This window comes from Saccostrea cucullata, unplaced genomic scaffold (assembly GCF_032062105.1).
Source record: "Saccostrea cucullata isolate Sc308-1 unplaced genomic scaffold, CSIRO_AGI_Scuc_v1 ctg1783, whole genome shotgun sequence".
Lineage (NCBI taxonomy): Eukaryota > Metazoa > Mollusca > Bivalvia > Ostreida > Ostreidae > Saccostrea > Saccostrea cuccullata.
In genome coordinates this window covers 283037-295595 of record NW_026928505.1, presented here as the reverse complement: position 1 = coordinate 295595, position 12559 = coordinate 283037, and the positions used below count along the sequence as shown (strand labels likewise).

Genomic DNA, 12559 nt, shown 5'->3' with positions numbered 1-12559 from the left:
TCTTGCTCTGTTTTCAATTAGTTTTCTTTACTATACTTTTGAAAAAAATCACTGTTTGTTCATCTCACATTTTACATACTTATGCTATCTGTAATAGGAACATTGTCTTATACATTGTTAAACAGATATCGTGAAGCATTTGGAGAAAATTAATACCGATTTTCACTCACGTTCTTTTGATTTGATTTCAAAATCCCCGCTACTGACATGCATTTAATGTCAGATAGCAACGATATAAATTTTGCATGGTGAGAACTGGGAAATGTATCAATACTTGATTGGCTATATATCTGTACGGAAGGGTAAATAATCATATTAAAATATAAAGGAACATTTCTTTATGAGTTTAATAAAAAAAAAGAATTGCATCGAAATTTTTATCACTTGCATTTCAAAAAAGGATTCCAGTTCCGAAAATTTAAAATTGTTTGAGAAATTTCATTGTTATTTTCTTATGTTTATTTGATGGTTGTAGCGTGGAGAATTGAAACACTTTATATAAGCGACTGGTTTGATGTTACTGTAAATGGAACAAGCCCTTTTCAGATAAATCACTATTTAAACGAAATGCCAGCAAAGGTTGACGTACAGGTTAAGGTTGTACATGGAGGTCAATCATATATATTTCCTGGTATTGGGTCAACACAGCGGGATGATGACATAGCATCGGAATATGGGGGCGTGGCTTCCTTATATGATTCACAGCATGTCAAGCTGTTTGTTCCGGTTGCAAAAAAGTTCACCAATGGTTTTGGACGAATCATTACGACAGGTAAGGAAAGGCTTTTGGTTTATAGTTCATGTCTCTTTTAATTTAAAAAAAATCAATAAATTAGTAAATTTATTGAATGGGGATATTAACATTGATTCTATAGTGCTTAAAGATTTGGAAAAAATAACTATAGTTGGAATCAATTAAATAATATTTCTAGAGGGAGTTTAAGACTTATAGACAATTGATTTCTATGAATCAAGGAAAGATTACATTTTTAGCCTAAATGATTAGGATATTACTTTTCTTTTTTGGACTCTCAGTAAGTTAGTACTATTGTGACCTATATTTTTTCTGATAAGTTGAGAATAGGATCTGATCGAGAAGTCGAATAAATATACAAGTTAAGGAGGCTAGGGGGTCAACAAATTTATTTTTTTTATTAACCACCAGATATAACTTAAATTTTGGGATATGATATCTTAAGCTGTCAACTATCATTTGGCAAAGAAAAATTTCATAAATTTTAGATTTAAAATTTGATCATTTTATTATATCTTTATATGGAGCTCTCCTTCTAAAGAAGATCATAATATCTAAAAATGGCCACGACCACCCAGACTCTTTAAGATATTGATCAGACAAATTGACACTATTATCTGACAAGTCGAATTGTCAGAACATTATGTCAATCTTTCAGATAAATATGTCGATTTGTCATGATCAGATAATATTTCGACTTTTCAGATATTTTGTTCATACAGAAATAAGAAATAAGTTTTTAAAGATTGTCCTCCTGTTTCTTAGGATTTTTTTTCGAGTTGACTCATTTTGTCTCAATTGCAAAATATCATGAAGAGATTCTATGCTTTTAAAGTTGGATTTAACCGACTAGTTCGACCAGTTCACAGCCCATGTTTTTATTTATTAAACGGTCACATTGCTCTCCTTGTATTCCCTCTGTTTTTGTACCTTGTATAAAGTTTAAATTGGTTGTTGAGGATTAATCACTGAGTAAATTACAGAGAACCCGAAAGAAAATAAATAATAGGCAAAATACACAGGAATTAAAGGCCCCTTAACCCCAGAAAAAATCTTTATCATTATACTATTATTACCTGACAATAAGTTTGATATATAAAATATGTTTAGCAGCTTTTACCGTTTTAATAGGTGGTGGGTCATACAGTGGTCCATTTCATGGCACGTTTGTTACTGGTAAAGTCAGAATCAGGGTTTGGAAATTATCTGAATTGCCCACTCCCATTTTTTCAATTACATCAGGATTATCAATATCCACAGGTATGTCAATTATAAAAAAAAAAATAAGTAAATTTAACTGAATACGATGCTTCCTTGGCGGGAATATTATTTACTTTAATAAAAATATGTATACATATATTAATTTTATCTCTCTCACAGGTTCTCCTTATCAACAAGTGACAGCTTGTTTTGGAGCTAACCCTGATTTAGTTATAGTCCAGTTAGTGTTTAATGACGGATACGTTACAGAGGGAACAGGTACGTTAAAATAAGATAGTACATGGTGCTATTAACATAATCGAACAAATATATATCTATTTTTAATCGATATAAAGTCGCTTTAGATAACCCTATGAGACACCCATAGTAAACGTCTTTGAAAATTCCCTTCTCTTTTCAAACAAAATTTCCAAATCTTCTTTTTTAGTCCAAAAATTGAAAAAAAAAATCTGGTCAATATTTTAGTTTGTTGATTCCACTTTTTGAACAATAGTATAACTCTGCATACATGTTGTAATTGACCTGTTCAAAGAATTTAAACAGTGTTGCATTAAAAAAAAAACATATTTGAAATTTTAAAAATGGACAAAGGTCTTAAAATTTGTTTCAAAGTTTGGAGATAAATACTAATTTCTTTCACTGTCATTGTAGGTGTGACTCCTGTGACAGCCGATGATACTCACACAAATCATATCTGTGGAGTCATCTTTGGTGTCAATCAAGACTCCATCACGCTCTGGGCTCCAAGTAAAAATGGTGTGTGTACATTTTATGAATCTAATTTAAACTATTGTCGATATCTCTTTGCTTTTCTACGATAAATACTTGCTTTAAAATGTTGCTAATGAATGAGATATTTCTTATGTACTTAATGATATCAAATTGAAATTTTATTCCTACATCCATTATATAATTATGTTTGAAAGATTGTTTATTGGAGAGCAATGGCACTTTTTTCAGCATACAATATTAACCTCTGACAACACTATAGTGATCTTCTTCAAAATACATTTAAATACACTTTAAAATTTATAATATTAAATGACATCAAAGGAAATGTCTGCCATAGTCTGTTTAGACTACATCATCAAACAATTCTCAAACTTCATATTATATTAATTTTTTAACATTGATTAAAAATGCCTTTTTTTTTTTTTAGCAAAGGCACTTTATTTATTTTTTTTTTTTGTAAGAGAAGAAGCGATTGTTAGTCACTTGAAATATGTAAGAAGGAATTTTGGTCCTCAAAATTTATTTACTGACAATGTTGCATTAAAGATATGTAATGGTAGCCAAAGAATACCTGTGCTTAAAACTTGCAAACAAAATAACTTTTGTTTACACTATGATATATATTTATAAATGGGTCATATGGAAAACAAGAAATAAAATTAGATATGAGAATTTCTAAAAAATAACTGACTCCAGTATTAAAAATGGAAAATAATTATTATTAAAAATGTATTCAAAAATGAAACGAAATCTAATTTACTATTACAGTCACATGATTTGACAAATTTTATGGAGAAAATAAATCTGTTTCAAAATCACTTGTGATTTGAATACTCGTTTTATTGTTATTGTCAATATATTCTGTTTTGATAAACTGTATATTTATAATTTTTAAGAGACACACTAACAACACTGGTTAGTATTTCTCTAGTTTAAGATGAATGTTGAAGTAAAAAGATTATCGAATGGAAATGTAATACTAGATACAAAGTATTTATGTGAGAAGATCTTATTCATGTATTTAGGAAATTCATTCATTCTGTTCTGTGATTATATTGATTTCTTCTTGTATTATCAAAATACTCTAAATATTGATCTTGTTTAAAGCCCTAAAACATAAAAAGACGGGCATTGGAGGATGACCTGGCTCTCAATTCTAGTTATAGTGGGATTGACTTTTTTTTTTATACATAATTCCCACTGCAACAGGGATCATGCTTATATTTGTGTAAAACTAGTACTTTGATATGTATAAAAATGGTGCAAAAATGTTTTTAAATGATATATTGATGTATATGTCTGAAAATGAAACGTCAATAATGATACAAAATATCCCCCCTTCTTTTTGTATTGGATATATCTGTGATCAAATGATGGTAAAAAATGAAACCTATCCACGGAGCTCCTGGCACTCCAGATGAGGTATTACCAGAGGGCTTCTGCGGAGATTTTACCTCGATATTTTGTTGTACGTTATTGAACAAAAGGCTTGAATGTCAATAAAACTTTGCACGCGGAAACTTTATTTAAGAAATAAACAACGTTATTTAGTGAACATGGCGTTATGAATAGCAATTGCTCTGCTGGCATATTCCATGATGCGCGCTAGCGCATCATAGAAAATATGCCAGCAGAGCTATTGCTATTCATAATGCCATATTCATTAAATAATAGTTGTTTATTACTTATATTTGCATTCCTTGATGGTGTCAAGAATATCAGAGGAAATCCTGGCTTACATAAGGATGTGGCTTGTTGTCTTCAGTAAAGAAAAACACACGGCTTTAAAATTAATATACCTGATCATTGCACCTTTTCCCTAATAAATCACAAACAATTTATTTAAGAAATAAGGTATCATTTTTAAACATCTATCGGGGTATAAATACGGGTCGGTCACGAGATTAAATTCCATAAAGCCCGAAGGGCTTTATGTTGAATTTAATCTCGTACCGACCCGTATTTATAGCCCGATAGATGTTTTAAAATGATACCTTATTACTTATATTTACATTTGTGACTAATTCATACTTTACATTTGCCTGATTGTGACTTTTAACATGTGAAATGCATTAGTTTTCAAACCCAACGGCATGTATGTAATTCACTGAACGCGCGTCAGCCCTTTATGACGTCACTGAGAAATTACGTCAAACGATTATCCATACGCACATCTATGACCTCTTGACCCCATACCTGTATTTATACAGTTGTAGATACGCATTCCTTTTAGTAGTGTTATATAAGGGAAAACATTTGCAAATGTAAATATAAAGTATTAGCCTCTTTTAAAACACAGTTATCAGATACAAGCTGGGCCTTCGTCACATTCTCTTAATTTTTGTTTTGATGCAGATGTGACGTCATCGATCGACGTTATTGAAACCCTCTGACAAAAATCAATAATTTAACCTTATGATGAAAAAGAGAATGCTTTGTTAATCATTATGACCCCAGAATGCTTTTCTATATGATTTTTTAATTTTTTCTACTGTATGCAGGGTTATTTTCGCCCCCGTGTTATTTTCGCCCTTTTGCACTTGCAAACATTTTTGCCCGTTTTAAATTCGCCCATTCATAGTTCTGTTTAAGAAATTATGCTATGTAATTTGAATTCGCACAGTTTTAAATTCGCCCAATCAAGAAGAGGGCGAAAGGGGCGAAAATAAAACGGGGGCGAAAATTTCCCTGTATACAGTATTTATATTTAAAAGTTGAAATCGTTCTTGAATTTTGCTTTTTAAGAATGTTTAATCACCCAAGTGTGAAGAGTTATCGTTCTTTGTACAAATATGCAAAAATACGATAAGAAAAAATAAAAATATGACAGTTCTCTTCAATTTTTAAAAAGTTTTATTAAACAATTTATTACATTGACCAATATTAAATGTTTAAAGATATAAATCAGGAATTTAAAATTGTTCTGAATTTCTTTTTTCCCAAAAATATTATTAAAAACTGATATTTATACCTTTCATTAAACATTTCATATATATACTTTTCAACACACTACATAAATGTAGGAGAGCTTACACTACACGAGTGTGAAAGAGCAATTGCATTCATAGTAGAAGCAATTGCATCTGTAGTCCTAGGGACGCAATTGCTGACTACATGTTCATAGTGGGAGAGAGCAGTGGATATGCAAATATATTCGTATATTTCCTGTTTGAAGTAAAACATTTACATCTTACTTTTCAGATGACTGGGTAGCCTGTTACTATGATGGATGGGGCAGTGAAAATTTACGTTATTCATCAGCCGCCATAATCGTCCGCGCATGGAGTTTTTCAGAAGTTTACGAAGTAGATTCGTTTCCTTATAATTGGGCAGAATATCTCTCTGGAATTTTCCCAGCACCATATCCAATTGATTTGGATTATCATTTTGTCAGTGTCGAGGTATATATGAAAAATTTTGAAAATCGAGTGACTGAACAATTCTGACTTAGTTCAATTGTATTTTAAAAATTCAAACTGTAATTTGAATATGCTAGGGATAGGGGAGGAACATTTTGATTGTGGATTACCAATTTAATTTAGATTTCAAATAATTACCTTCTGGAATTATAATGGCCACAATAAGAATAACAAGCTAACTAAGATAATCTGTGTCCCAAGCTTAATGAAAAAAGAGCATGCGCACGTATGAAGGAAGAGGGTGACACTTGAAAGGGAACTGACGTCATCGAACGTCATGGTATAAAAGTTCATTGCAAAGGCTTAAAAGCTTCGCTCGAAGGATTCGCTAGAAAACAAAAACTTTTACTCGCAAACAAAATTATTTTATTTAAAACTTATACTTTGACCTTTGACATTTTGACCCGAAGCCTTTTTTGGTCATAGAAAATTGTAATATAAAATTTCATCGAGCAAGCCCACGGGCTTTGACTTAATGACCTCAAAATAAAAAAAGGTGCCTTCCATAGGCCATAGGAAGTTGATATGTATTTAATTGTAAAAGCTCAAAGGCCTCTTGAGATATCAAGTGTAAGGGAAAGTGTTACAAACATACAGAAAGACAGACTGGAGGGCGGACGGACATGCAGACCCAAAAATAGCAGTAACCTTCAGTGAAAGCGGAGGAAAATATTTCTGAGTGGTAGGATATTGGTGTAAAAACTTTTTTGAGAAAACTTCCAATCAAGATCCACCTGGTCAAAGATTAAGTGCACCATGAGCATCCCGACCTCTTTTTCTTAAGAAAAATGTCTCCGACATACCAACCCAAATTTGCATTGTAAGTCCTGTGAGGGCATACAATTTTTTTAAAAATGGACTGAAGTGAAAATATCATATTTATTAAAATGCGATTTATTATGTATGCTTTGGACCACAAATTAGGGGTTGATAATTGTTACAAACCTTGTTTGAAACTTGATACTTCTTTCCACCATCGATATCCTCAAAAGGTATTTAAGAGATAAATACATGTATGCAAAGTAAATCGAAATACTTGAAATATTATTTAATCAAAAAAACTAAGTTACTTTAATTGATATTGAAATTTCCATAACAGGTTAAAAGTTTGTCTGTCACTAATGGTAGGATGTTTTACGGAGCTGGGTCTGCAAGTGTTGGCAATTCTTCAGAAAGCCTCGGGGGAATTGTATACGGATACACAGAGTCTGAAATACTATTATGGACACCAACTAGTACAAATAGTCACTTAATCTACATTGATGGCGTTTGGGGAGATGGAAGTGATAATCTACAGGAAGACAGCGTGCAAATAACAATTAAGATCATCAATGCTGATATTTCAGGTATCGCTCAAATGGAGGGGTACTGCGTCCACACCCACACAATTAACACCCTTCTGAAATTGTGCCCTTCTCTGTGATCCACTTGGTATGGATTATCAGACGTAATACGAGCAAGCTATATGTTTATTGCGAACAAGGTCATCAAATAGACCATAGAATTTGCAGAAATGTGACCTTAAAGAAGGTTTTGGAAAGCCTTGTAATATCATATTATTTGTCAGAAGCTTGCCTGAGTTTAAGAATTCATCTTATTCAGAACAAAGTTACGCGTTTCGAATCAGGTGGAAGACATATGATGCTAATGAAATAACACAATATAAGAAACCCTGGTGTTGACAAGGAAAGAGCTGAGGTTTTTTGGTTTGTCGTACAGTTTGGTTCTTAGTTGTCCATAACTGATGTCTTTCAATCTATTTTAAGTGATAAATTTTGTTTCATGATAAACCACATACACGTACATGTATTGAGTACATAAAAACACAAATCGGATACATTTAGACTCTTTCAAATTGAAAACAAAGAAACATGAAATTAGATATTTATCAACTTAACTATTATGCACTTAATTCTAATTCTTTAACTATCACTAGTACTTTAATTGCTGCAATAATTGAAATGATCAGTGTCAGATCTAGATGAACATACTTTTGAAATATTCTAGAATGTGCACCGCCATCAGACATTACTAACACTGTAAAGGTGTATAATGGGTTACGCAGAGGAAGTCTGACGTCATACTCTTGTTTGGAGGGATTCGTGAGTAATGGTGGACTTAGCGTCACGTCATGTAACGGAACACACTGGCTGGAAACTAATATGACATGTTCTATTTCCAGTAAGTTAATTCCATAAAACTTCATCTGAAATAAAAAATAAAAACATTTATTCAGCACTAATATAAATTAGAAAATACAATTTTCATTCAGAGGAAGAGATTTGAAAACCTTTAACAGTATGTCAATCATTTTTTTCAAAGTTACCGTAAATCCGTTTCAATTTTCAAAAAAATATGGTTCTTTGATGTTTTAAACAATATTTTTTCTTCTGTTTCGTATTTTTATGAATATTATGATACAGTTCTGCAGCTACATTTGAAGCAATGTTTATGAAGTGGAGAAATGATTATTCCGATTTTGTTTTACAGTTTTGATAAAAAAAATATCCCAATATCTACAACCACACTGGTTTAACAACATCATCTTTTCCAGCTGCAGTACCAGACCCTCCGACAATTGCTAATGCAGATATTCTGGTGAGTGGTAACATTGCTCAGTATGCATGTCGAACAGGATTTTATGCAGACATGGGAGAAAACATTATTCTATATAATGGTGCAGCTGGTTGGACCTCAACTAACCTGGAATGCAAACAAGGTGATTCCTAATTTTAAAAATTAAAATATGCGAACGAGCGCCCCGACACCACACCGCACCGCCCCCAAAATATAAAACTTTAGATGCTTAATTTATGCAAAGAAATAATCAACGATATTCAACATGATTCTTAATTTTTTTAATGAACTTATGATTTTCCTCAATAATAAAAACACATGTTTCAAAAGGATAAATAAACAAAGGAAATTAAGAACGACCTATCTAGCATAACCAAACACCAACACCATATTATTTTCAGTTTCACATTTTCAATTTGATTATTGACAACAGTTCACATATATAAACACCCAGATAGTACAGTTATGTGTACTCTTGATGCTTTTGATTTGTACTCTTGAATTTGATTAACTTTATATGGCGAATTAATTAAATATCATTAATTACTTTAAATGTTCAGCAATAGTACTGATATTTCACATTACAAATGTACATGTATGTACGTAAGTACAAAATTACCTTACACCCAAATATTCACAGGGAAAAGAAACCAAAACACCCCCCCCCCCCCAAAAAAAAATCAGAATGTGTTTGTGAAACACAGATTCTCCCAAATGGCAAGAGCTTAAGTTTCTAAAACACAATTAAAATTTAAGATGAAGAAAATGAAAGTCTCTTAATGAAACATATGGAGATAACAAACAGTATTCAAGATGAAAGTCCATAAAACAATATATACAAAACAGGAGCAGAGCAAACACGGACCTCCAAAGGTGGGATTACGTGCCATGGAGGAGTGAGTATTCCCTGCTGACTTGTCACACCCGCCTTCTGCTCATTGTCCTGATCGGGATATAACGAAAAAAAACTGTTGCCAATTCGATGTGTAAATAATGGACTAACGATTGGTATGAAAAACGTCAGTCAGTATTTGACTCAATGATAAATTGTATTTGCTGACAAGGTCATTGTACCGACCATAGAACTTCGAAATGAAAGAATTAAAGGACTCTTTCAATCAAAAATTCAATGAATTGTGGTCGTCCCCTTTTTATGTCATAGTAGATTGGCGTCACACCATTATTTATGTTATAAGGTGTCAAATTTGGACACATGATCATATGTAATTCAAAAGTAAATTTAAATTGCTATGAAAAATAGGTCAAACATGGAGGTCAAGAGGTAAAAAATCATGGTATATATGTTCAGACACATCTTGTTAAAGGTGATGTACATGTCAAATATGAAAGTCCAATCACTTCTCAACCAAAAGTTATAGAGAAATATAATATTTTTGAAAAGTCCTATCTTTTCTCTTTCGAAAGTTCTATAAGTAATGAAAATAATTTTGAAAAATAGGGCAAACTTCAAAATCAAGGAGAGGGGGGGGGGGTAAAAATTCTAGTATACGTGAAAAGGTCTTGTTACTGGTATTGAATATACAGTGGCTGCAAGGTTATTGTTAACAACTTACACGAACGATCACGTCACACGAAGGATTCCTCATAATCAACGCACGCGTGTTTGATGAAACCTGTTACTCAAACGATCCCTCACGCTCAAGATTCTACACGTTACACGATCTTACACGATTGCTAACGCAAACGCACGATTCTTCACGAAAAGTTGTTTAAAATATTAAGGAACATTTTTTTCAAAACGAAATAAGGCTTTCATTTATCATGTTTATAAACGATTTAAAATAATTATTAATGGATATTTCAGGAACTAAATACACGTAAGATTTATTGACTATGAATAATTGTTTACGTAATTGTCCGACTTAAGAAATATGGACAGATTTTTTTTATCAGAAGACAAACATGTAAATTGAAGGTTTTTACAATGCTTGGATCTGTAGCTGCCCGCTTTATCTGTCCAAATTTTTTAATGCCAAAAAATAATAAGGTACATGTAATTAATTAAATAAGAAGAATGTCTTTTTCAGCGTCGAAAATATCAGGCGGGAATTCAAACACCAGTGTAATATCAAAAGAAGAAATTATTCGCAATTTGAAAATTCCAAAAAGAAACACAAGCTCTTACGACAGAAGCTTGAGATGTGCCTATGATCCGCGCCCCAGTTCACTGACAATCGGAAGTGTTGGTGTCGCCATCTTATGTCTGGTTGCTGCACTACTGTTCATCGCTGATTGTCACACTGTTCTCCAGCGTATTAATGAAGCAAAGCACACAAAGAATTAATGTTTGATAACACTTAATTTATTGAATTTGTAGATATGCTGATTATCAGTTTCCTCATACAAAAATGACGCATTTCATGCATTATTGATTAATTTAATATGAGAAAGTATTATTTATACACTGCATAAATGTATTTCTTTTCGGATATTTTATTTTTAACAGCAAACTGATGCATTTTGTTCTTTCTCTATGTCTTTTCGTTTTGGATTTTTTGTATATTTTGTTATAATTAGCGATAATAAGAAGTGTACTTAGAAGTACGTCTACTGGTAAATTTAAAGAAAATGTAGAAAAATATTTTGATGTATCAGTATTCTTTTTGACATATATGGTATAAAATTTTGATTAAATGAATTTATCTACAATGAATTGCCGTTCAATTATAATATCCTGTGTTTTTCAGAAATAGTTTCGCATGCATGTTCATAGTTATAAAACAAAAACAATAGAAGAAAATTGAAATATACGAGTGTGATGCTTAATAAGATACCATAAATAATTTTGTTTTTTTCCTAACAGAAAGTGTTTTATTTCATTCTAGTATTTCTAACAAAGAATGCATTTAAAATTTTTTTCAAATGGTGATTTTGAGTATACAACTGCCATTTGCTCACTACACATACCAACTACACCTGCATATAGATGATATTTATAATATATCATATATTATTCATTAAAATAACTATTTTGAATTTAATGGAAAACATAACAAACAAATCATCGGGTGTGCAATGGGTTCAACTGTTTCCCCAGAGGTCTCTGATGTTAGAATGTTTCAAATAACCCAATCAATCATGGCAAAGTTTCAATTTGTTAAAAAAGTCTTGTTTCATGGCAGATTTATAGATGATGGTTTCATTATTTTCAATGGTTCTGAGACTGAGATTCTCGATTTCTTTGAACTTGGCAATCAGTGTCATCTGCACTTAAAATTCATCTTTGAAATCTCTGTTGATATAGTGAACTTTTTAGACACAACAGTATATTAAGGAAGTAAATTTCAAGAATCAAACAAACTTGATATCAAATCTTACATATAACCAACAAACAACTTTCAATATCTACACCGAGAAAGTTCTTACAACCTGGCGGTATTCAAAGGTTTTATTAAAGGTGAATGTAAAAGACATATGAGAAATACCAATGACACTGAAGTTCTCAATATTATACTACAAGACTTTAAGAAACACTTGTCAAAGAGAGGCTACTCTGATACAGAAATTGATCCTATTATCACAGGCATAATTGGAACAGACAGAAATGAGATCCTAAATAAAAGTAACAGCCAATTGAAACTCCACAATAAATTGGTTATGGTTACAAAATATAATCCACGAATCAAAGGATTAAAAAGCGCATCTTAAAATACTGAATCGAAATGAAAACCGACACAAGATGCAAAGAAATAATACATCGGAACCAATAATAGCTTATAGCAAAGACAAAAGCATAGGCGATATAATTATTAGATCACGTTTACAAGGTCAAACTGCTAAGGTGGACCCCTGACGAAGCAGACCTTAGGGCAAGTACCAGTTACACCTGTACAAA

The 12559-nt window shown here is 31.9% G+C and overlaps 1 protein-coding gene across 1 annotated transcript; it reads left to right on the top strand.

Moving 5' to 3' along the window:
• Positions 1 to 465: 465 nt before the first annotated feature.
• Positions 466 to 8856, top strand: LOC134277801 (uncharacterized). The gene is made up of 8 exons (XM_062760107.1): positions 466 to 772; positions 1886 to 2014; positions 2135 to 2233; positions 2627 to 2731; positions 5909 to 6108; positions 7226 to 7472; positions 8134 to 8307; positions 8681 to 8856. The coding sequence occupies exons 1-8, from the start codon at positions 466 to 468 to the stop codon at positions 8854 to 8856; spliced, it is 1437 nt and encodes a 478-aa protein (XP_062616091.1).
• Positions 8857 to 12559: the final 3703 nt, after the last annotated feature.

Excerpts from the sequence above, each read along its gene's own strand:
- LOC134277801 (XM_062760107.1), top strand. The coding sequence starts at position 466 with ATGGTTGTAGCGTGGAGAATTGAAACACTTTATATAAGCGACTGGTTT. Across the intron at positions 2,732-5,908 it reads CTGGGCTCCAAGTAAAAATG|ATGACTGGGTAGCCTGTTAC; the intron begins GTGTGTGTACAT and ends CTTACTTTTCAG. Across the intron at positions 8,308-8,680 it reads TATGACATGTTCTATTTCCA|CTGCAGTACCAGACCCTCCG; the intron begins GTAAGTTAATTC and ends CATCTTTTCCAG.